A 25,740-nucleotide genomic window follows, 5' to 3' on the forward strand; every position below is an offset into this window, starting at 1 on the left:
GCGGGAGTTCAGGAGTAATATCCGATTATTTAGTTTCGATAAGAGGTCCTCCAGCCTGCCCTGTGGCTCAGTGCGTTAAACCGTCCGCATCCGGTGTAGACAGCCCGTTGGTTTCTTGATTGCTCCGCTTCCGATCCAGCTCCCTGCTAATTCGCCTGGGAAAGCAGCAGAAGGAGGCCCAAGTCCTAGGGCCCCTACACCCATGTGGGAGACCCGGATGACGCTCCTGGCTTCCACGTGGCCATTTGAGGAATGAGCCAACAGAAGGATGCCCCCCCCCCTCTGCTTCTACCTCTCTAATTTTGCCTTCCAAATAAATAAATAAATCTTTTTAAAAATATGGGTTATCAAGCTTTTAAATACTTCGCACTTGCAAGATGGCAATGGCTATGGCTGCCCAGAAGTACGCAGGACCCCCTGTGATCGCAGCTGAAGCACTGGGCCCCTTCTCAGTACTTCTGTTGCAGCCCTGAATTCTGACTCTGCTCTCGGGATGTTTTCAGATCCCAAAGCCTGGAAGCAGCAGGAGCCACAGCAACAGCCTCTCGGTGGGCAGAAGGATTCCTCTCCGCCCAGCGGCACACACTGGAACCCAGATTCCTCTCCGCCCAGCGGCACACACTGGAGCCCAGCGGAACTTCCTCGGCCCCACCGCGGCTGCCTTTTAACTGTGCTGGAGGTGTCTCTCACATCTCAGTGCTGCCGCCCCCAGGCTGAGGACCAAATATTCTGGTGGTTTTGGGTGTCTGCAGCGAGCGGGTCTGCTGATCTAGGCTGTGAGGCCCACGTCGGTGGTTAACCCCACAGTGGGTATGCGACCACGTGGGCATCTACCCAGTGCAGCTCAGTACGCTTTCCTCCTGGCTGCCACGCTCTTACCTGCTGTGCCCTCGTCGTTCTGTCTGCTGGGCGAGGCCCTGCCGTTTCCTCTGCTGTGTCGCTGGACTCCTGCCAGTCCCTCCTCACACGCGCCCTCCCATTACAGAATCAGTGACTTCTGTGACCAAGGCTGTGACAGCTCTTGGGTGGTGCCGCGGCTGAGCCTCACGGGGCTCAGCCTTTGGTTTGAGACGCCTTTGTTGCTCTCCTGGCGCTGCTGTGCGTGCCGGGGCTACCTCAGTGAAGAGTCCTGGCTCTCGGAGCTTCTGTCCGGTGGGGGAAAGACAGACAGTGAACAGGTCCACTCACAGATCCCTGCCAGGCGGCGATGGGGGCTGTAAATGAAAGATGGAGGGGCAGGAGAGAATAAAGGGTGTGTGTGACCCTTCGTGTTCAAGGCTTGCTTTTTGTCCAAAGGAGGAAACCCAAATAGGAGGGGACAAGTCACAGCAAGAGGAAGAGCGTCTTGGGCGAGAAAACCAAGTGAAGGCCTGGCGCAGGCGTGTGCCTGGCATCTTGGCAACAGCGAAGCCGGCTTGAGGGGAATGATGGATGCAGCGCGGGAGTAAACGGGCACACCTCGCAGCCTTGCACGGGGCGTTCAGGAAGTGCTGTGCAGTTTGATGCCTTGGCAAGAGCTAGAGGCTAATATAATGACAATAATGAAACAGATTGCTTGAGGAAGCATGTAACAGAGCCTGTAGATATGTATATCTGTGTGCGTGTGTGTGTGTATAAAACACTACAGGGTCATGTGTGTGCATGTGCATAACCACAGGGTCATATGTGTATGTGTGTATGTATATAACCATAGGTCATATACGTGTGTGTCTATAACCACAAGTCATACATGTGTGTATGTATAACACCACAGGGTCATATGTGTGTATGTATATAACCACAGGTCATACGAGTGTGTATGTATAACACCACAAGGTCATGTGTGTATGTATAACCACAGGGTCATATGTGTGTATGTATGACCACAGGGTCAAATGTGTATATGTATAACACCACAGGGTCATATGTGTGTATGTATATAACAACAGGTCATACGAGTGTGTATGTATAACCACAGGTCATACGTGTGTGTATGTATAACACCACAGGGTCATATGTGTGTATGTATATAACAACAGGTCATATACGTGTGTGCATCTATAACCACAGGGTCATATGTGTGTATGTATATAACCACAGGGTCATATATGTGTGTGCATGTATAACCACAGGGTCATATGTGTGTATGTATATAACCACAGGTCATAGACGTGTGTGTATGTATATAACCACAGGTCATAGACGTGTGTGCATGTATAACCACAGGGTCATATGTGTGTATGTATATAACCACAGGTCATTCGTGTGTGTATGTATAACCACAGGGTCATATGTGTGTATGTATATAACCACAGGTCATACGTGTGTGCATGTATAACCACAGGGTCATATGTGTGTGTGTATGTAACAACAGGTCATACGTGTGTGCATGTATAACCACAGGGTCATATGTGTGTATGTATATAACCACAGGTCATATACATTTGTGTATATATAACCACAGGTCATATGTGTGTATGTATGTAACCACAGGTCATACGTGTGTGTGTATAACCACGGGTCATATATGTGTGTGTATGTATGACCACAGGGTCATATGTGTGTATGTATATAACCACAGGGTCATATGTGTGTATATAACCACAGGGTCATATGTGTGTATATAACCACAGGGTCATACATGTGTGTGTGTGTGTATGACCACAGGGTCATACGTGAAGTCTTTACAACTTAACAGGAACTCTGGAACTCTCAGCGCAGCAACATTTAACTGGAAAAGGAATCTTAATGAGCGCCAATGGTTTACGCCCCGCTCTTCCATCATCCTGGGAACCCAAGAGAACAGGAGACAGGTTTTGTGGAAGGAGAACCAGAATGATTTGTGAGTGAAGTTACTCGGTAGCTGATAGTGGTTACTGTTTAAGATATCACAAAGAAACAAAGTGCGTCTCCTGATGTTGTCTTCTTATGTGGAGGAGTAATACTGAATGTTGGGGCTGCTGTGGCACAGCTGGATAAGCAGCTGTGGTGCTGGTTCAAATCCCGGCTGCTCCACTTCTGATCCAGATCCCTGCGAACGCACCTGGGAAAGCAGTGGAGGATGGACAAGTACCTGGGCCCCTGCACCTACTTGTGAAAAGCTGATGAGTGTCAGGCTCCTGGCTGTTTTGACCATTTAGGGAGTGAACCAGCAAATGGAAGGCGCGCTCTCTCTCTCTGTCTCTCTCTCTCTCGTTTCCATCCCTCCCTCCCTTCCTCTCTGACTCTGCCTTCCAAATAAATAAAATAAATCTTTAAAAAAATACTGAGTGTTAGCTGACAAAAGCTGCGTTCATGAAGCAGTTGGATACGATTTGCGTACTTACTGAAGTTAATAGCACTGCCTTCCGGGTGCCCCAGATGAATGCCAGGGGTGGGGAGCTGGTACCCCACAGGCGGAGCATCTGCCCAGTCACGTCCCTTTGGGGGTGATACTGCTCTGTCACGAGTGTCCCGGGCAGCCCAAAGGAGGCATTCCCCTGTAGCAGCGTGTGTCCCAGCTCTCTCCAGAAGTTCCCAGTACAGAAGACTTGCTTATTTAATAGTTTTGGGTTTGTTTGCACGTACATGTTTGTTCGTTTTTTTTTTTTTTTTTAAGATTTATTTATTTGAAAGTCAGAGTTACAGAGAGAGAGGAGAGGCAGAGAGAGAGAGACAGACAGACAGACAGACAGAGAGGTCCTCCATCCGATGGTTCACTCCCCAGATGGCCGCTGTTGTTTTAAGGTTAGCCTATGGGGCTGGCACTGTGGTACAGTGGGTTAACGCCCTGGCCTGAAGCGCCAGCATCCCATATGGGCACAGATTCGAGACCCAGCTGCTCCACTTCCAATCCAGCTCCCTGCTGTGGCCTGGGAAAGCAGTAGAGGATGGCCCAAGTCCTTGGGCCCCTGCACCACATGGGAGACCTGGAAGAAGCTCCTGGCTCCTGGCTTCAGATGGGTGCAGCTCCGGCTGTTGCTGCCAATTGGGGAGTGAACCATCGGATGGAGGACCTCTCTCTCTCTCTCTCTCTCTCTCTCTCTCTCTTCTCTCTCTGTGTAACTCTGACTTTCAAATAAATAAATATTAAAAAAGAGAGATCCGCCTAGTACCCTCTAAAAGTGGTTACTGGAAGGCTGTCAGTTGTGCTGCTTGTCACATATCTCGAAGGTGACCTTGACCTTGGGTCTCTGGCAGTCATTCACATAGATGAGATCCGGTGTGGTTTCCCACTCAGCTCCCCGACCGCTGCCTTCAGTCTCATTCATGGCGGCTGACTCAGCACGTCTTTCTATTCATTCACAGGAACCAACCACGGGGAGTAGCTTCTGAGTCAGTCGTAGCTCCTGGCCGCGTGTTCAGGCGGCTGTGGAGGGAGAAGACCTGGGTTCCAGCCGTGGCCTCTCTCTGCCCAGGAGAAGGTGGGTGGGAACGAGTATTCTCTGCCCCCAGCCCATCTGGGTCTAACCCAGGTATGGCCCACGCCAGCCAAGTGAGCCTGACACCCTGTTTCTCCCTGACGTCTTAGGTCCCCCGTCTGCAGACAGGGCTCACAGGACCTGCGCACCTCAAAGGCTGACTGTGAGGTGGAGGAGGCAGGGGAGGCAAAGCCTGTATAGACACCGATGCTTCCACTGGTCCTTGCTGGGGTCCTGGAGTTCCCTCGGTTTCTCTTCCCTCCAGGTTAGAACAGGAACCGTTCTGCCTCACAGAGAGAAGAGGCAAATCAAATACGAAGTGTTCGGTGTGGCGTCTGCAGGGCAGCCCCTGTGGATAGCTGTTGCCAGAAAGCCCAGAGGGGCGTCGCGGTGAAGGTGAGGAGGGGAAGCTCGGGTGTAAAAGGGGCCTTTGTCTGAAGATAGAGGCAGTGACAGAGTCGGAGGCAATGAAGTGGAAGTAGCTCTTCCTGGAGGGAGACCGAGTTCCCAGGGCTGACACCACTGGCAAACGCACTAGCAGCGCTGACTCCATCTGGGGCTTGAGCCCGCGCAGTGCCCAGGCGCCCGGGCAGGCACAGACAAAATTCAGGCATCCTCTGAACTGGGACGAAAGGGGCCGCCTTTGATTTCACTAACCCTTACGAAATCTAGCGTTTTCTGCCCCTTTGAATGCAAAACTCACAAAGCGCAGCCGAGGCTATGGTACACGCGGCTTCCCCCCCCCACCCCCCCACCCCCCCAGAAATCAGTCACCGTCACATCACTTTACGGTTCTCACAGGGACTCCAAAAATGCCACTTAGACTCGAGTAATTTCAAGTCATGACAGGTACGTGTTAATGAAGAAGTTCATGTATTACCACATGATGAGTTGGTTTTAAAATTGCTGTTTGATAGGGGCAGGCATTTGGCACAGGCGTGAAGACACCACTTGGGATCCCTGAATCCACATCAGGTCTGGGTTCCAGTCTTGGCCCCACTCCTGATTCCAGCTTCCTGCTACTTCACACCCTGGGGGGCAGCCGGTGATGGCTCCAGGGCTTGGGTCCCGGCCACTCAGGTGGGAAACTTGGATGGAGTTCTTGGCTCCTGGCCTCATCCTAGCCCAGCCCCGGTCATTGTGGGCATTGGGGACTGAATCAGCAGATGAAAGATCTGTCTCTCTGCCAACAAAATTTTTTTTTTTTTTTTTTTTGTGACAGGCAGAGTGGACAGTGAGAGAGAGACAGAGAGAAAGGTTTTCCTTTGCCGTTGGTTCACCCTCCAATGGCCGCCGTGGCTGGCGTGCTGCAGCCGGCACACCGCGCTGATCTGAAACCAGGAGCCAGGTGCTTCTCCTGGTCTCCCATGGGGTGCAGGGCCCAAGCACCTGGGCCATCCTCCACTGCACTCCTTGGCCACAGCAGAGAGCTGGCCTGGAAGAGGGGCAACCGGGAAGAATCCGGCACCCTGACTGGGACTAGAACCTGGTGTGCCAGCGCCGCAAGGTGGAGGATTAGCCTATTGAGCCACGGCGCCGGCCGCCAACGTATTTTTTAAAAATTTAAAATTCTATTTGGTAGTTGATTCCCTTTGTATTATATTTTACATTTATTTTTAAAACTTATTTTATTTATTTGAAAGAGTTATAGAGACAGACAGAGACAGAGAAAGAGATCTTCCATCTGCTTGTTCACTCCCCACATGGCCGCAATGGCCAGAGCTGAGCCAATCCATAGCCAGGAGATTCTTCCAGGTCTTCCACGTGGGTGCGGGAGTCCAAGCACTTGGGTCATCTGCTGCTGCTTTCCCAGATGCATTAGCAGGGAGCTGGATCAGAAGTGGAGTAGCGGCCAGCGCTGCAGCTCAATAGGCTAATCCTCTGCCTGCGGCGCCGGCACACTGGGTTCTAGTCAGGGCGCCAGATTCTGTCCTGGTTGCCCCTCTTCCAGGCCAGCTCTCTGCTGTGGCCCGGGAGTGCAGTGGAGGATGGCCCAAGTGCTTGGGCCCTGCACCCCATGGGAGACCAGGAGAAGCACCTGGCTCCTGCCTTCGGATCAGCACGGTGCGCCGGCCGTAGCGTGCCGGCCGCGGCAGCCATTGGAGGGTGAACCAATGGCAAAGGAAGACCTTTCTCTCTCTCTCTCTCACTGTCCACTCTGCCTGTCAAAAAAAAAAAAAAGAAAGAAAGAAAGAAAAATAACTTTAAAAACAAACATGAAAAACAATTTTTCTTAAGATCTACATACTTACATTCATAGTTTATATTAAATACATATAAATTCCGTATATCTGTATATATTTGATGTAACTATATTTTATTTTTTAATTCTTTGTCATTACTGTCCACAAAACACAAATTATGTGATACTCTCCATTATAACACATGAAATGAGAGTGAGGAAGATGACTGTACAGAGCAAATAAATGGTAATTGAGGAGTTCTGTGTGTTTTTATCCCTGAGACATTGTTAGTCCATGAAGGATCATGTACAGGGACAGACTCTGCCTGAATGGCTAAGCTGCCTGCGCCCCACCTGGCTTCAATCCTGGCTCAGGCTCCTGACTCCAGCTTCCTGCCAGTGCAGACCCTGGAGGCAGCAGTGGGGGCTCCAGTAATCGGGTTCCTGCCACCCCTGAGGAGTCCCAGGTTGCAGTCCCTTCTCCTGGCTTCCACTGGCCCAACCCTGGCTACTGCAGGCGTCTGAGATGTGAACCAGCAGACAGGAGTGCCCTTTTTTCTGCCTTTCTCTACCTCTCAAAAGTATTTTAAAGGAGCATGGGTACATCTGTAATCAGAATCAAATTCGGTCATACTGTTTTTTTTTTTGTTTGTTTGTTTTTGTTTTTTTTTTTTTTGACAGGCAGAGTGGACAGTGAGAGAGAGACAGAGAGAAAGGTTTTCCTTTGCCGTTGGTTCACCCTCCAATGGCCGCCGCGGCTGGCGCACTGCAGCTGGCACACCGCGCTGATCCGAAGGCAGGAGCCAGGTGCTTCTTCTGGTCTCCCATGGGGTGCAGGGCCCAAGCACTTGGGCCATCCTCCACTGCACTCCCGGGCCACAGCAGAGAGCTGGCCTGGAAGAGGGGCAACCGGGAAGAATCCGGCACCCTGACCGGGACTAGAACCCGGGGTGCCAGCGCTGCAAGGCGGAGGATTAGCCTAGTGAGCCGCGGCGCCGGCCCAGGACAGCTCTTTAGAGAGGCTGTCTCTCTTCCTCCTTGCAAGTGTCTTCTTTGTCATGTTTGCAGTTTAGGGTCAAGTGTATTCGCTGGAGAAACTCAACATGAGGCCCATAGTCCCTAAAAACTGGGCAGAATCTGCTCCTTTGTGTGGACTGGGGTGTTGAGAAAGTGATGACACAGATACAACTCATGCTGCTGAAGTGTTGTTGATGGTTTGTTGGGAGTGTGTCATCTCATTTGGGAAGGTTTTCTGGAAGGGATGAATTTTTGTTTGCGCTTGAGAGATCAGAGCGCTAAAGGGGAAAATGCAATGTCATATATATATATATATATATATATATATATTATTTGATGGGTAGAGTTACAGACAGTGAGAGAGAGAGACAGAGAGAAAGGTCTTCCTTCCATTGGTTCACTCCCCAAATGGCCGCCACAGTCGGTGCTGCGCCGATCCAAAGCCAGGAGCCAGGCGCCTCTTCCTGGTCTCCCATGCGGGTGCAGGGCCCAATCACGTGGGCCATCCTCCACTGCCCTCGTGGGCCACAGCAGAGAGCTGGACTGGAAGAGGAGCAACTGGGACAGAATCCGGCGCCCCGACCGGGACTAGAACCCGGTGTGCTGGCGCCATAGGTGGAGGATTAACCAAGTGAGCCACGGTGCTGGCCCCGTGTCACACTTATTTTGAAACAAATGAAAATCATACTAAAAGAATTTCACACCCGTTGCTAGCTTAGACAATAGATAAATCTGGGTAGCCATAGAATTTGCCTTAGCTGACCATGATGGTTTTATCACACAAAATTCAGCAATGTGAGCTCTTTAAAAGCCTACATGTGGTCGAGCGCTTCCTTGGGTAGAATAATTCAGAAGTGGTTGCTTTCGTCTTACTCTTGGCTGGAAGATCTAATCTTGAGAATCTCCTAGCTCAGTGAAGACTTCTGTGGCACTTGGCGTACAACCTTGAGAAAGTGAAGTAATTGCTGTGCTGGGAAATGAGCTACGTCACCTGCAGAGGAGGAGTCGCTCTGCCCACAGCCTATCCAGAAACGTGGATGAGTGAGTAGCATGCGGTTAAATATTCAGTCTGTGAAATGGCACGTTGCAGTATTAAACACAGGATACCACATGTAAATGAGGTGGTCCTCTGGTTAGATGGTGACGTTGAAAGTGTTAGAAGATGATCAGCGGTCTCATTTTTTTTTTTTTTCAAAAAGCTTTGAGTTTATTTTTTATATGGGAGGCAGAGAGAGGCAAACCCCTTCCGTCCACCGGCTCACTCTCCAGATGTCCCAGTCCAGGTCTCCCGTGTGGGCAGCAGGGACCCAAGTACTTGTGCTATCTCCCCCTGCCTCCCAGGGTTTGCATCAGCAAGAAGCTGGAATTGGAAGTGGAGCCAGGACTGAATCCAGGCTCCGTGATGTGGGATTTGGGCCTCCCACGCGGCAGTCTCCGTTCTGGGGGGCGATGTTCTTCCAGCAGCCCATTCTGCCCAAGCTGGGGCTGGGCACCCCGAAGTGGCCTAGGTAGAGGGACTCTCAGCAGCCCTCACAGTGTGAGTGCATTTCCCCTCCTGCGGCCCTCCCTGCCCCGCCCTGCCCAGCCTGACTGACCGCCAAGGGTGGGAAGGGACCTTGAACACACGAGGTCTCGTCGTAGCAGTCGCTGTTGTCTTGAGAGCTGCGTACCAGGCAGTGAGCTAAGAGCTTAAAGTTCATTGTTTCACTCGGTCGTCACTAAATGGGGTGGCTTACGGTGTTCCTGTTCCTGTGAGGGTCGGAAAAAGTGAGCCGACAGAGGTGCAGACGCCTGCTCAAAGGTTACCCAGCCTCAAATGGCAGAGCCTAGATTCAGCCTAGGTCTGCCTGTGTGGGCTCCGAACCACAGTGCTAAACCCTACTGCTTCTGGTACGTAGGGCACGTGCGTGCCCATGTGTGTGTGTGTGTGTGCCCACGCGTGTGTGCTCACATTGTGTGTGTGTGTGGTAAAACCAGGGATTAAGGGTAGCAAGTCAAAGCCACCATGAAATCCCACTTCATACCCACTGAGGTGGCCAGGAGTTTTTTTTCTAATGGGAAAGTACCAAGTGTTAACACGATGTGGGGAAATTTAAACCCCGTTCCTTGCTGGTGTGAATGTGAAATGGTGCAGCCGAGTGGAAAACAGCCTGTGACTGCCTGCAAAGTGAACACAGCCACGCTCCTCCCCCGTGCTGCCTCTGAAAATGTATGTCTACACAAAAACGTGCACTCATCTGTCCACAGCGATGTTATCCGTAACAGCCAGAGGGCGGGCGTATTTGAGCCTGGCTTCGAAGCCCAGCTCCCCTCCTGAGTCCAGCTGCCCACTGACATGCGCCCTGGGGAGCAGCAGGTGGTGTCTCAAGCGCTTGGGTTCCTGCCGCCATGTGAGAGATCAGATTCCGTGCGGGGTTCCTGGCTTCAGGCGGGCTCTGCCCTGGCTGTTGCAACCACCTGGGGAGCGATCCAGTGCATGGAAGAGTCTCTCTGTCCGTCTCCATCTCTCTTCCTTTCAAATAAAATGAAAAAAAAAAAAAAAAAAAGTAGCCAAAGGTGGAAATAGTCCAAATGTCCATCAGTTGAGGAATGGATAAACAATATGAGGTTTATGCACACAATGCACTATTTATTCAGCCATGGAAAGGAATGAAGTACTGACAGACCACATATTATATGACTGCGTTTTTAAAAAGATTTATTTATTTATTTGAAAGGCAGAGTGACAGAAAAGAGAGAGAAAGAGAGAGCTCTTCCATCCATTCGTTCATCTCTCAGATGGCGGCAATGGCCAACTCTGGGTCAAACCAAAGCCAGGTGCCAGAAACTCCATCCACCTTGGTCTCCAACATTGGTGACAGGGACCCAAATACTTGGGCCATCATCTGCTGCCTTCACAGGCACATCAGGTGGAATCGGAGCAGCAGGGACTTGAACTGGCACTCCAATAAGAGATGCCAACGTTGCAAGCAGCGGCTTAGCGCAGCACCACGAGACTGGCCGCGTGTGACTGCCTCTTTATGAAATGTTCAGAACAGGCAAGGGACAGGAAGCAGATTAGTGGGCGTGGGCGCCGGGGGACAGGAGAATGGGAGTGACTGCTGACGGGCATGGGATTTCTTTTTTTTTTTTCCTCTTTTTTTTAACTTTTATTTAATAAATATAAATTTCCAAAGTACAGTTTATGAATTACAATGGCTTTTTCGGGATTTCTTTTTGACCGGTGGAAAAGTCTGGAATTGGATAGGGGTGGTGAACACACTAAGATCCACCCAATTGCGCACTTTTTTTTTTTTCTATTTTAGATTTATTTATTTATTTATTTGAAAGGCAGGGTTACCGAGAGGTAGAGGCAGAGAGAGAAATCTTCCATCCACTGGTTTATTCTCTGAATGGCTGCAATGCCTGGAGTTGAGCCAATCCGAAGCCAGGGGCCAGGAGCTTCTTCCCAGTCTCCCACACAGGTGCCAGAGCCCAAGGACTTGGGCCATCTTCTACTGCTTTCCCAGGCCATAGCAGAGAACCGGATCGGAAGAGGAGCAGCCGGGACTAGAATGGCGCCCATATGGGATGGCCGTGCTGGTGGTCCTGACGGTCTTGGCCACTCGCACTTGACAGGTTCCCCTTTGAGTCCCTGAAGCAGCCTCCCCTTCCTCCTCCCCTTCCTCCTCCTCCTCCTCCTCATCTTCTGCCTTCTTTCTGGCCTCTTCTTCCTCCACATTTTTCTTTAAAAACATCTGAGAGCAGTAGGTGTTTAGCCTAACGTTTAAGACCCCTGCATCCCACATCAGAGCCCCTGGGCTGATCCCTGCCTTGAGCTTCCGGCTCCAGCTTCCTGCCATGCAGACCCTGGGAGGTGGCAGAGGGGGCTCCAGTAGCTGGGTGCCTGCCCCCCACGTGGGAGACGTGGCCTGAGCTCGCAGACCCAGCGTTGTGGGCACGTGGGGGTGAACCAGCACACAGGAGCTCGCTTTCTTATGTGTCTGTCTGTCTGTCTCTCAAATGCAGATATTTTAAAATTTGAGATCATGACTTTCTAAAAATCCCTCGCAGGTTTCCCCCACTCAGTCGTGTAAATGCTACTCTTCCCTCGCCTCTGTCTCTCCATCTTGTGCCCCGGCCCCTGTCTCCCCTGCACGGCAAGGAGCACAGTGAACAGGACCGGGCTGTCCAGGGCCCCGCGGCTCTGTCCTGCTGTCTGAGCAGACCTGCAGCCTCAGTTTGCCCGCGTGTGTAATGTTGCCCCAGGAGTGACCACAGCGGGACCTGGGACCTCCGCTGTACCTAAGGGACGCTCGCTACGGCACCGCTGGGATTATGGGGTTAGTACGGCAGGTTTCTTCTCTTGATTCTCAGATACTTTAAGGACATTCTACAAGCTTTGCACAGAGAGCTACTGTCAGCAACCGATTTCCATTCCCGAAGTCCTCTGGACAACGTCCCAGTGACAGAGATGATTCCAAGAAACGGTCAGAAGTGCCATTATCAAGAGGGTGCAGGGGCTCTGGGGGATTTCAGGGTCAGAAAATATCAAACAAACCACTTCACAGGAGGAAATCGTGGCGGGGACTTCCCACGAGGCTCCGCCCCGGCTGAGTCACCGGTCCCGGGGTCTGACCTGCAGCCGTCCTCAGCAGCAGAACACCCTGGACAGCGAGGAGCGGAGCGTCCTCGGAAGCCCCGGGGTCTCCAGGTTTGTCCGTCTGGGGTGGACGGGGGTGAGGGGACTGGGTGGGGAGAGCGCAGTGGCTGGGCTCCCTGACACATCTCTACCCTGCTTCTTGCCTTCTCGTGGTCACAGCTCCTCTTAAAGATCGAGACCCTGGCTGAGGAGACGTTCACATTCCTTAGTTTTGCTGGAACACGGGCTTCAAATGCCGCAGCAGGCAAGCCTGGGTCTCCATTTAAGACAAATGTGATGAGCAGGAGAGCCGAGAGCTCAGCTAGGGGAGCAGAGGTCACGACACTGCTTCTCACCGAAGGGGGCCTCTGGGGGCCACCGAGACCCTCTCCTGAGGACTCCCTTGTGGGGCAGCTGGCACCCTTGCCGTGGTTATTTCTGCATTTGGGCAGGACTGCTGGGAATCGCACTGGCTGGCAGGCGTGCACGAGGCTACAGGTCGTGTCTATACTGGCAAGCCTGCACGAGGCTACAGGTCGTGTCTATACTGGCAGGCCTGCATGAGGCTACAGGTCGTGTCTACACTGGCAAGCCTGCATGAGGCTACAGGTCGTGTCTACTGGCAGGTGTGCACGAGGCTACAGGTTGTGTCTACACTGGGAGGTGTGCACGAGGCTACAGGTCGTGTCTACACTGGCAGGCGTGCACGAGGCTACAGGTCGTGTCTACACTGGCAGGTGTGCACGAGGCTACAGGTCGTGTCTACACTGGCAGGCATGCACAAAACTACAGGTCGTGTCTGTGAATTTGCTGCTTTTCTGTATCGTTCCGTCATCGTCTGAGTGATGGTCCTATGGAATATGAGAACAGGTCGTGGTTGGAATGCAGATAATTCTGAAAGGAGAAACCACCTCAGCCCTGGGATTTTTGCCTTTTGCAGAGGGACATTTGTGAGACCAACTCCTTTGAGTGGAATCCTCTGGGGCTCTGCTCGTGTCCGCTCTATGCAAGACTTCATCATGGGAGGCAGCTACTACAACATGGTGGCAGCCGTGCTGCTGGTCATGAACGTGGAGAGAGCGAGATCGGTGCAGGGACCCTGTGCTAACTGCCCAGCTGGTGAGTACCGGGCTAACGGGCACCCTGGTCTGCTCTGGGGAGAACGTGCGTCTGTCAGTGCCCAGGGCTGAAGCCCTCCTGTGCCGTGACCTTTCCTTCCTTCACTTGTACGTGTGTATGGGATGCTGCATGCTGGTTGTGTGAACACAGCCACATCGGTGAACCTCCTGTGCCTGGGGATCATGAGAGAACCTGTCTCTTAGGACCTCAAGGAAGGTCCCCCGAAAGGGGAGCCGGGCACACCCCAGGACCTCGATGAACGTTGGTTCTGTGTCCGAGCCCCTGTGCTCAGACTGTGGGCACGGCAGGGGGCCGGCAGGTGCAGAGGGCTTCACGGTGGGAGAAGTCAGGCACGTGTCATTTCCAGTGAACCGTCCAGGGCCATTGGGCTCCCCTTGGACCCACTCATGGTGGGCTCCTGGGTAGTCAAGAGAACCATTCAGTTTTACTCATAGATGGTGAAAACATTCCCTCGCAAAATTGATTTTAAATTGTATGTATCTATATATGTGTACATACATTGTTTCTAAGTCTGTGATTACGCTAAGCAAAATCTTGCAAATGTGTAATTTCAAAAAAGCAGTCAACAAAATGTTTATCACTGTGACCTACAGAAAAGGAATCTTTTTATTTTATTCTAATTTTCTTGAAATGTCATAATACTTTGAGTGACGGTCATCCATTGTCAAACATGCACAGCTGTTTTCTGCTTTTTTTTAGGTACTTTCTGTGGGAAAAGCAGGAATCCGATTTTTGTTCCCTGTCCTCCCAATAGCCTCTCCTGTGGCAGTGGACAGCGGACCTGTGTGCTGTGCAGGCGCTGTGAAGGTACGATTTCAAAAGACGTGATGCTGTTCATCAGGAAAGAGAAGTGTTTATTCCCTGCTTACTGACTGGTCTCTACTGAAAATCTCAAGCATCAGTGATATTGATTCCCCTGTCAATGGGCAGTTCTAGCAAAATAGAATAATGCGATTACTTATAGATTGAGCTTGTTAAATATTAGGGGAAACATTTGTTTGATGAGAGAAGTTCTTTTTTCAGTGGAGAATGAATGTTTTGGAGATTTATTTACTTACTATTTGAAAGGCAGCGTGACAGAGAAAGAGAGATATAGATTGATAGATAGATATCTTCCACCCATTGGTTTACTCTCCAGATAGCCACAACAGCTAGGGCTGGGCTAGGCTAAAGCCAGGAGCCAAGAACTCCATCTGAGTTTCCCATGTGGGTGGCAGAGACTCGAGGACTTGAGCCATCATCTGCTGGTTCGCAAGCACATTAGCAGGGAGCCGGATTGGAAGAGCAACCAGGACTCGAACCATCACTCCAGTATGGAATGCAGGCATCCCAGGTGGTATCTCAACTCACTGAACCATTATGCCTGCCCTGGGAACGAAAAATTTTAAATTATTTATTTATTTACTTCCGAGGCGGAGAGAGAAAAAGAGAGCTAGCTTTTTAAATTTTTTTTTAGATTTTATTTATTTATTTATTTGACAGGTAGAGTTACAGACAGTGAGAGAGAGACAGAGAGAAAGCTCTTCCTTCCGTTGGCTCACTCCCCAGATGGCTGCAATGGCTGGAGCTACGCCGATCTGAAGCCAGGAGCCAGGTGCTTCTTGCTGGTCTTCCATATGGGTGCAGGAGCCCAAGGACTTGGGCCATCTTCTACTGCTTTCCCAGGCCACCGCAGAGAGCTGGACTGGAAGAGGAACAGCTGGGACTAGAACCGGCGCCCATGTGGGATTCCGGCACCACAGGCAGAGGATTAACCTAGTGTGCCAAACGCTGGCCCTGAGAGCTAGTTTTTATACCCTGGTTCACTCCCCAAATACTTGCAGCAGTCAAAAGTAGGCCAGGCTGAAAGTGAGAGCTAGAACTCAATCTGTGTCACTCCCCTGTGGCAGGCAGGAATCCAACCCCTTGAGCCACCCCCACTGCCAGGACGCTGGAATTGGGAGCAGAGCTGGGCCTCAGGCTCAGGCACTCTAGTGTGGGGTGTGGACATCCCCCCCCCCCCCCCCAGGCCAAACACGCCTCCTGCGACAGAGGCTTCTAACTGCAAAAGTCTAAAAAGGTCTTCAGTAAATGTTGCATTCAGAAGTCACCAGGAAGCTATAAGGAGAGTCAGCATCACGCATCAGGATGTATCCGGATTGGGAGGTCGAGGGTCACAGTGTGCCTGGGGTTTTGCAGGTGTTTTCAGGACCAAGAAGCCGTGCTCCCCGACCAGTGACACCGAGTGTGAATGCATTGCCGGGTTCCACTGCCTGGGGCCGGGCTGCAGCATGTGTGAACAGGATTGTGAGCAAGGTCAAGAGTTCACAAAGGAGGGTAGGTTTGTTCCTCATAATCTGGCCCAAGTTCATATATAAACATGTCATTAGCTTAGGTCTTCATCCTTTGAACAGAAAGTAAAAAGTAGATTTGTAGAGCCTTAAAGTAATAAGTAATGAATCATTGCGTTGAGCGCCTGGTAGTAATATCATATTTTAATCAGGAAAATATTTCCATTATTTTCCTATGTGGAAACCAGAACATTGATTAATGACCAAAACCATGCACCTTCACATATTCTAGACACATAAAATGCTCAAAGTAAGAATAAAAGCCAAGAATCTTAGGGTTTTATTTTAAGAATTGTTGAACAGTTTGTGCAGGCTGTAGCATGTTAACGACTTTATTATGTCCAGTCCATCGCAGGAGCAGTTCTGAAATGGAGAAAATGCTTATTTTGTTACTGTTTTAATTTTCATGCAAGGTTGCAAAGACTGTCCCTTTGGCTCCTTTAACAACCAGAAAGGTGGCATCTGTCAACCCTGGACAAAGTAGGTATTACTTCCTTATGTTAACGAATGCCAATTCCCCTCTGCTTACATGATAAAGGCTCTGAGTCAAACTTTTTTAAAGAACCGGAAGAACTGAAGCTCTAGACCTATAGGACACACTATTAGGAGTGTTGGTGCAGAGTAGTCACTTTCCCCAGAACTAACTCCCAAAGCACTGAGATTTCCCAGCGAGGGTCTGCCCCCTCCACCTCGGCTGGTCTCTGTTCTGTTTCCTTCTCGCTTTCTTGGCTGCCTCTTGCCTTCCCCGCTGACTAGCCCATTCTCACGTGTTCACTGGGAGTGACACAGAAGGGTCAAGTATGCCTCTTACTTTCTGACTACGCCATGCATCCCGGTGTACCCGGCCACCACAGAAGGTGAAAAGCCAGGACAGCGTGACTGCTGGCTTGTGGGATCTGCACCGCAGCTGCTCAGACTGTGCCCTGAGGACAGGTGCTAGCCTCGGGCCCTGTGTTGCCCCTCCGAGGCGGCACCGGTACAGGTGTGAAAAGTGAGCGTAAGGAGACCTTTTAGGCAGATTGGTGCAGCCCTGCGGTCTGTCAACACTAGTTCTAAGAATTTGGGCCTCATGTTTTCTATGCCTTTGTTGTTTTTCCATTTGATTTTCTTACTAGAAAATAATTTTTATTATACTTTACAAATGGGTTGGTTTATAACAGGAGCTGTTCAGAGGGTATAGGTGAGCCTGCCTGGAGAGCGGGTGAGCTGGGCTTTAGAGGACAGCTAAAGGGCAGAGGGAAGGCCTAGCAACAGCACTGGTGAGGAAGATGATGGTGAGTGGGGTGCTGATGGTGGTGAGGATGGTTATGATGGTGATGTTGGTGGTGATGTAATGATGCGATGGTGATATGATGGTGATGGTGGTGATGGTGGTGATGGTGTATGATAATGCCCATGGTGACGATGATGGTGATGATGGTGATGATGGTGATGATGGTGGTGATGATGGTGGTGATATGACGGTGATGATGGTGATGGGGTATGATAACGATGGTGTATGATAATGCCCATGGTGACGATGAAGGTGATGATGGTGATGATGGTGGGGATGAGCATGATGACAATGGTGATGCTGATGGTGGTGATGATGGTGGTGATGATGGTGGTGATAGTGACGGTGATGATGGTGATGGTGTATGATAATGATGGTGTATGATAATGCTCATGGTGACGGTGTTGATGATGGTGGGGGTGAGAATGATGTTCATGACAATGGTGATGATGCTGATGGTGATATAATGATGATGATGATGGTGATGTAATGATGAGGTGATGGTGATAGGATGATGATGATGGAGATAATGGTGGTGAGAGTGATGATAACAGCTACCCTCTATGGAGTGTGTGGGCCATATACAAATATGTCACTGGGGTTCATTCATTTGTCTTTCACCATGGGCCCAGGAGCAGGGGCAGGCTTTGTTTTGTAGATGAGTGACATATCACAGCTTGCCCAAGGTCACTTGTCAAGTGGCAGGCCCAGACTCAAATCCTGATTTTTCTGAAGCTAATACCAGAATCCATAACTTACACATTCCTTCATGTGTACCAGAGATGGTCAAATATGAGTGAGAAGTTGGAGGTGAGAGACTCCAGCCTTCATTTTGTCGTCATGGAAACAGAAGGAGCCCAGTATGGCTACCAGGACTGGAAAGAAGGAAGGACCCAGTTAGGAGGTCGGGTGGGGTGAGCCGAGTGGAAGCTGAAGGAAGCCAGACACTCGCGTGAAAGCGTTTCAGAATGTCCTCCCGTGGCCTGTGACCCCAGGCCCACATATCTTTGTCCCAGGCTGCCTCATCGGTAGGTGATGTCACAGGTTTCACTGGAGTCTTCCGCACCTTGATCACTTGCACTCTGTTCCTTGGCCTCTCTAAGCTGTTCAGGTGGGAGGCCTGTGCTTGTGAATGGGACCAAGGACAGCGATGTGGTCTGCGGACCGACCGCGCCCGGCTTCTCTCCAGGTGCCTCCTCCACCACCTCGCCTCCGCCTCCGCCTGCAGGTGAGCCCGGAAGCTGCCTTACTGCTCCAGTCAGAGCGGGTGTGGCACGGCTGCCCCTGGTGATGTCTGGCATCTCCGCCTGCGGTGTGCACCCCGATGCACCTTCTGGCACTCTGCCTTCAGAAATCCACCTGGTCTCTGGCATTTGCCGTTCAGCCTGACGTACACACGAGGAAGCAGCGTAAGCTGAGACTCAGCCCAGATGGGGTCCAGGAATGTGAATGCAGGGCCCCACTTTATTAATTATTAATAAATGTCATTAGGGGATTATCGAGCCCCATACTTACTTTAGAAGGGCAAAGCCGCTTAATTTTTGTGGGCTTCCCAGAAACCTATCAAGTCTTTTTAAAAACTTTTCAAGGTCACTAAGTTAGCAGGTTGGAGATGCCCACGGCGCTGCCTCCTAGGGCGCTTAGGAGTCTCCGGTGTGGGTGCAAGCGTGCGTGCGTCGGCTGGAGTGCGTCTGCACAGCTCTCCCCTCTGCTCTTTCGCAGGGCACAGTCCACAGGTCATCCCCTTCCTCCTGGCGCTGACGTGGGCTGCGGTGCTGTTCCTGGTCTTCTTCCTTGTGCTCCATTTCTCTCTGGCCAAGCGGAGCAGGAAGAAACTCCTGTACATCTTCAAACAACGTAAGACGCGCGGAACTCTGCCCAGGCAGGGCTCTTCCTAGCGTAAAGGAAAAATGTTCTTCTAAGCTCCAAAAAGGTCCTGAAGCAAGATCAGCTTCACTCCCAGGGCCAGGGCACATTTGGCAATAGAGACAATGACAGTGGTCACAGTTATGGAGGTCACGGAGGGACATCTGGCAGCGGGAACGGTCATGGTGGTCACCACTCGGAGGTGGGGGCGGTGGAAGGGCGCCATTGGCATCTAGTGGGGGGGCCTGGGATGCCGCTGCACCCCAGTAGTGCACAGGACAGCGCCGCTGCCAACAGTGCTGGGGCAGAGAGAGCCGGGAGGTGGCCAAGCGTATGCCAGGGTTCGGGGGCAGTGACAACTTAGGGCCACTGATGGATCGAATGGCTGCATGTGCCTGTGTGCGTGTGCAGTTGTGTCTGCAGCACACTGGCCAAGAGGAATCAGCCGAGGCCGGTCACCCCGTCTACACCGCTCCTCGGGTGGTGAAGGACCTTAACCTGAGTCTAGACTTGTACTTGAGGAAGGCACAGAGCGCTAGGAGCGAGTTTGAAGTGGGTTTACTCCAACACAATGTGGATTAAATGAAAAGGTTCAGGGTGGATTTCATTCATTCGTTCAAGCAGGATTCTAGTAAGGAACACAGCGAGGCCTGGAACGAGGCAGGCCTGCAGGCAAAAGCTGTTGATGTTTGTCCGGCAGAGTTCATGGATGGCAGCAACCCGTTTTTATATCTTTGTGGAGAACAAAGGACGAGATAACAGGCTAGATTTAGTAAGAGAGATTCTCATACAGGAGTCGCTTTCAGAGGGCAAAATTGTGCCCCAGACTTCATAATCAGACCAGTGAGTGATATTTGGAGATTGTTTACACTGATTGGGAGGAAAACATTAGTGAAATCTTATCTGAAAAGGTACGACACTAACTTGTTTAAAGCTTCTTTGAAAAGCACTATAGGCCGGCGCCGTGGCTCAATAGGCTAATCCTCCACCTGTGGCACCGGCACCCCGGGTTCTAGTCCTGGTCAGGGTGCCGGATTCTGTCCCGGTTGCCCCTCTTCCAGGCCAGCTCTCTGCTGTGGCCCAGGAGCGCAGTGGAGGATGGCCCAAGTGCTTGGGCCCTGCACCCCATGGGAGACCAGGAGAAGCACCTGGCTCCTGGCTTTGGATCAGCGCGGTGCGCCGGCCATAGCGCGCCAGCCGCAGTGGCCATTGGAGGGTGAACCAACGGCAAAGGAAGACCTTTCTCTCTGTCTCTCTCTCTCACTGTCCACTCTGCCTGCAAAATATAAAAAAAAAAAAAAGAAAAGCACTATAAGACTGTTCACACTGTGCTGTTTACAGAGCTGAACTAGAGCTCAGCAGACTGCTGTGGGGAGGGCGTTCAGCCCAGCCGCTGAGGTGCCCGCGTCCCACAGCAGGGCACTCGGCTCACTTCCCTGCTCTGGCTCCTGGCTCCAGCTTCCTGCTGTGCAGACCCTGGGAGGCAGCAGTGACGGCTCAAGTGGTTGGGTTCCTGCCGCCCATGTTGGGGACCTGGATAGTGTTTCTGGCTGCTGGTCCCAGCCCAGGCCAGCCCAGGCCAGCCCAGTCCTCTGTGGGCATTTGGGGAGTGAACTAGCAGGAGGCAGCATGCTCATTCTCATAGTCTGTCTCTTTGTTTCTCAACTAAGTAAATCTTAAAAATTAAGAGAAAAGCACCCCACCCCGAACCCCTCACAGTAAGGTGAACACCTGCCTGGCCCCACCCAGGTCGGCACGCAGCGCATGACCTGCTCTGGGCAGCCCGTGGCGTTCCACTTCCAGGTCACGGCCCTCGCTCCCCACAGCTGCCAGCCGCACCCAGAGTTCCCCAGTATCCACTTCCTTGCTCCTCTTTGTCGTTTTGCTGCCCAACAACACAGCGCTCTGGGCAGCCGTGCCTGTCACAGCTGGCGTCACCACCAGGCTGCTGTGGGACTCCACTGCCTCTGCCCTCTGCTGAGTGAGTGGATCTCGTGGTTCTCGTTCTGCTGGTGGTGGACACGGACTTGTTTCCAGGTTGGGGCTGTTACAGAGAGCGATGGTGCGATATGTTTGGGTATCTCAGGACACATGAGCCTGTCTGTGTGTCGGTTTGTTTTGGAACCTAGGAATACAAGTGCTGAGACACGAGGAGTGTGTGTTGTGGTCCCCGCTGCACATTCCTGCTAACACTTGGTATCAGCAGACTCTAAAACCTTTTAAATCAATTTTTATTTATTTGAAAGAGAGAGAGAGAGAGAGAGAGCGTGAGAACACTTCTGTCTGCTGGTTCACTTCCCAAAGGCCTACAACAGTTGAGGCTGGGTCCTACCAAAGTCAGGGGCCTGAAACTCCGTCTGGGCCTCCCACGTGGGTGGCAGGAACCCAAGCACTTGAGCCATTTCCTGCTGCCTCCCAGGGGCATTGGCAGGAAGCTGAATTGGAAGTAGAAACGGGCTTGAACCCAGGTGCTCCAGTATGGCGTGTGGGCATCCCAAGGGGGTCCCAGCAGCTGCACCAGACGCACACCCCCATCAGGCTATTTTTGTCTGTCTGATGGGAGGATATAAGTAGCTTGTTGTAGTTTTGTATATTTCTTTTAAATAACTTTTTTTTTTGAGAGGCAGACACGTATACACACAGAGAGAGACAGACAGACACACACACACACACAGAGCTCCTACCTTTTGCTTTCCTCCTGAAATGCCTTCAATGGCTGGCGCTAGACCTGAGCTGGACCCAGGAGCCAGGAGTGGGAGGCCAGGGCAGCTGACAGTCCCTTGAGGCACCGTCTGCTACTGCTCAGAGCCTACATTAGCAGATGGCTGGAGTCAGGGGCCAAGTCCATGCACTGAACCCAGGTACTGCGACGTGGGGCTAAGCTACATGCCACCCACCCCTTTACAATTATTAGTTTTTATTTATTTGAGAGGCAGAGAGACAGGGGGGCGGGGAGAGCGAGCGAGAGGGAGAGAGCACTCCCATCTACCATTTCATTCCCCAAATGCCAGGCCTGAGCTGGGCTGAAGCAGAGAGCTGGGGACTTAACCCCGGTCTCCCAGGCGGGTGGCAGGGACACAGCGCTTGAGCCTCACCTGCTGCCTCACAGGGTGTGCATCAGCAGGAAGCGGGAATGGGGAGTGGAGCAGCAGGCGCTCTGCTACGGGATGCAGGCGTCCCAAGTGGCTCCTTAAACGCTAGGCCGACTGCGGCCCTAACTGTGGCCCGGGCTCTGCTGGCTGTTTGCATTTCCTCTTTTCCTCTTTTGAGAAGCCCCTAATGGCCTGTTGAGCACTTCCCCCGGGTTACCCGTGCTCCCCTCCGGATCTGTAGCTCCTCCGTCCGCGGTGCGTGTGCTGCCCATGTCTTTTCCTGGTGCTGCTTTGTGCTCCCATTCTTCTGTGAGGCCCCACCTCTAATGTAAACCCCAAAGCTCTCACCGAATCCTGGTCTGCTGCGTTATCCTCCCATCTCACCCCAGAATACAGCAAAGTGCTTTACAGGAATGCTTTTCAGAGCTTAAATGGGTAGTTAGGGAGTTACAATGGAACTGTAATCCACTGTTTAAAATTTTAGGTATTTTAAAAAAGATTTATTTATTTGAAAGACAGAGTTATGGAGGGGGGAGACAGAGAGAGAGAGAAAGACAGAGACAGAGACAGAGAAAGAGAGGTCTTTCATCCGCTGGTTCACTCCCCAAATGGTCGCAATGGCCAGGGCTGTGCAAGGCTGAAACCAGGAGTCAGGAGCCTCATCTGGGTCTCTCATGTGGGTACCGGGCTCAAGGACTTGGGCCATCTTCCGCTGCTCTCCCAGGCGCATCAGCAGGGAGCTGGATCAGAAGTGGAGCAGCCAGGAATTGAACCAGAGCCCATGTGGGATGCTGGTGTCACAGGCAGTTGGCTTTACCTGCTACGCCACAATGTCGACCCCTTTTAGGTAATTTTTAAAAGCTAATTTATTTTTATTTATTTGAAAAGCAGAGCGAGAGTGAGATAATTTTCTTTTTTTTATTTTTTTTTATTTTTTTATTTTTTTTATTTTTTGACAGGCAGAGTGGACAGTGAGAGAGAGAGACAGAGAGAAAGGTCTTCCTTTTGCCGTTGGTTCACCCTCCAATGGCCGCCGCGGCTGGCGCGCTGCGGCCGGCGCACCGCGCTGATCCGATGGCAGGAGCCAGGAGCCAGGTGCTTTTCCTGGTCTCCCATGGGGTGCAGGGCCCAAGCACCTGGGCCATCCTCCACTGCACTCCCTGGCCACAGCAGAGAGCTGGCCTGGAAGAGGGGCAACCGGGACAGAATCCGGCGCCCCAACCGGGACTCGAACCCGGTGTGCCGGCGCCGCTAGGCGGAGGATTAGCCTAGTGAGCTGCGGCGCCGGCCGAGATAATTTTCTACCAGCAGGCTCACTCCCCAAATGCCCGACAGCCAGGGCCTGGACCAAGCTGAAGCCAGGGCCACGAATTCAATCCTAGTCTCCGTGTGGGTGGCCGGGACCTGCTGTTTCCAGGATGCACGTTAGTGGGACTGGATAGGAAGTGGAGGTAGAACTCGACTCCAGACACTCCGATACGGGTATGGGAAGCCGGGCTCCCAAGCTTGTCCCGCTGAACCACGGTGCCTGCCCAAGGCCATTTAAAAAACTTTGTATTTCGCAATATAGTTTTCCAGGAAATTGCAAATACAGTAAAATCTTAAATAGTACAACATCAAAGCCAGGAAATTGACATGGCACATCGTGTGCATAGTTGTAGGTCATTTTATCATGTGTGCAGGTCTGTGTAAACATCGGCACAATCAGAACAGAACCATCAAGCTCTCCCTCCTGCAGCCCCTCCCCTGCCACACCTGCCCCCTCTTCTCCCACCCTGCCCCCCACCTGCCCCCACCGTGCTCCCCGCCCCCCACCTTGCCCCCTGCCCTCCCACCCCGCCCCCCCACCTTGCCCCTCCCCTCCCACCCCGCCCCCTACCTTGCCCCCTCCCCTCCCACCCTGCCCCCCCCGTGCCCCCTCCCCTCCTACCCCGCCCCCCACCTTGCCCCCTCCCCTCCCACCCCACCCCCCCACCTTGCCCCCTGCCCTCCCACCCTGCCCCCTGGCCACCAGCAGTCTGTTTCCCCTCTCTATACTTTTATCCTTTGGGGAATGCTACACAAATGGGATCAACTAAGGACACTTCAAAGAGTTTGTGGAAAACAGAATTAAGAGACAGATGCATTTATTTTGATGCAAAAATTTGGAATTCATGCAGTTTTTTTCATGACATCCACTTTCCATGAACTTTTTGAATACTCCTCATGTGCTTGGATTTCCAGGTTTTTGGCCCCCAAATACACTTATTTTTTTTTAAGATTTATTTATTTATTTGAAAGGCAGAGTTACATAGAGGCAGAGGCAGAGAGACAGAGAGAGAGAGAGAGAGAGAGAGAGAGAGGTCTTTCATCCGCTGTTTCACTCCCCAATTGGCTGCAATGGCCAGAGCTGCACAATCCAAGGCCAGGAGCCAGGAGCTTCTTCCGGGTCTCCCACGTGGGTGCAGGGGCCTAAGGACTTGGGCCATCTTCCACTGCTTTTCCAGGCCACAGCAGAGAGCTGGATGGGAAGAGGAGCAGCTGGTACTCGAACTGGCACCCATATGGGATGCCGGCACTGCAGGTGGTGGCTTTAATCCGCTGTGCCACAGCACCGGTCCCCTTACTCATTTTTTTTTTTTTTTTTTTTTGACAGGCAGAGTGGACAGTGAGAGAGAGAGACAGAGAGAAAGGTCTTCCTTTGCCGTTGGTTCACCCTCCAATGGCCGCCGCGGCCGGCGTGCTGCGGCCGGCGCACCGCGCTGATCCGATGGCAGGAGCCAGGAGCCAGGTGCTTTTCCTGGTCTCCCATGGGGTGCAGGGCCCAAGCACCTGGGCCATCCTCCACTGCACTCCCTGGCCACAGCAGAGGGCTGGCCTGGAAGAGGGGCAACCGGGACAGAATCCAGCGCCCCGACCGGGACTAGAACCCGGTGTGCCGGCGCCGCTAGGCGGAGGATTAGCCTAGTGAGCCGCGGCGCCGGCCCCCTTACTCATTTTTAATTCCATTTCCCCCACAGACTTCCTGAAGTCCCCTGGTCGCTCTGTGGCCTTTTCAGGTTGGATTTTCTCCTGCAGCGTCCCGCCCTGGGGGTCCACTCGGGTTGGTGTGGGCCTCAGCAGCTCCCGCTTCTCACTGCAGAGTAGCCTTCCACAGTGCAGCCAGGCGCGGTCCGCCCCAGCCGTGTTCTGGTTGTTTGCAGCATTTGTTACATAGAAGGCGGCTGTGGACACTCGTGGACAGGGCTGGGGGGACAGAAGTTCCCACAGCTCTAAGATACATGTCCCAAGGTGCAATTGGTTTGTTTCATTTTTTAATAGAGGAATTGTACCATTTTACGCTCTCACCAGCAGTCCTTGGGAGACCCAAGTTCTCTGCATCACTGCTGGCATTTTTTTTTTTCAAAGTAGACGTCCTTGTCTTTTTTGTGATCTTTTTAAAAAATTTGTTTGTTAAGCCGGCACCGTGGCTCACTAGGCTAATCCTCCGCCTAGCGGCGCCGGCACACCGGGTTCTAGTCCCGGTTGGGGCGCCGGATTCTGTCCCGGTCGCCCCTCTTCCAGGCCAGCTCTCTGCTATGGCCAGGGAGTGCAGTGGAGGATGGCCCAGGTGCTTGGGCCCTGCACCCCATGGGAGACCAGGAAAAAGCACCTGGCTCCTGGCTCCTGCCAGGATCAGCGCGGTGCGCCGGCTGCAGCGGCGGCCATTGGAGGGTGAACCAACGGCAAAAGGAAGACCTTTCTCTCTCTGTCTCTCTCTCTCACTGTCCACTCTGCCTGTCAAAAAAAAAAAAAAAAAAAAAAGCTACAAAAAAATTTGTTTGTTTATTTGATAGGAAGACTTACAGAGAGAGAGAGAGA

At 52.1% G+C, this 25,740-nt stretch overlaps 1 protein-coding gene across 3 annotated transcripts in view; it reads left to right on the forward strand.

Annotated features, from left to right (window-relative positions):
- Positions 1-25,740, forward strand: part of TNFRSF9 (TNF receptor superfamily member 9) — a 36,476-nt gene that overhangs the window by 5,033 nt on the left and 5,703 nt on the right. Inside the window, exons 1-8 of one of the 3 annotated variants that reach the window (XM_070077057.1) lie at positions 11,568-11,900; positions 12,129-12,271; positions 13,140-13,318; positions 14,039-14,146; positions 15,518-15,655; positions 16,083-16,149; positions 18,046-18,170; positions 18,665-18,799. In XM_070077057.1, coding sequence (XP_069933158.1) covers positions 13,204-13,318; positions 14,039-14,146; positions 15,518-15,655; positions 16,083-16,149; positions 18,046-18,170; positions 18,665-18,799 — 688 coding nt within the window. In that variant the 5' untranslated portion in view covers positions 11,568-11,900; positions 12,129-12,271; positions 13,140-13,203. Of the gene's footprint in view, positions 1-11,567; positions 11,901-11,937; positions 12,272-13,139; positions 13,319-14,038; positions 14,147-15,517; positions 15,656-16,082; positions 16,150-18,045; positions 18,171-18,664; positions 18,800-25,740 lie in introns of those variants that run through there. The other 2 variants (XM_008265973.4, XM_051856886.2) reach the window with 2 other exon arrangements.

This window comes from Oryctolagus cuniculus, chromosome 7 (assembly GCF_964237555.1).
Source record: "Oryctolagus cuniculus chromosome 7, mOryCun1.1, whole genome shotgun sequence".
NCBI classification, from domain to species: Eukaryota; Metazoa; Chordata; class Mammalia; order Lagomorpha; family Leporidae; genus Oryctolagus; species Oryctolagus cuniculus.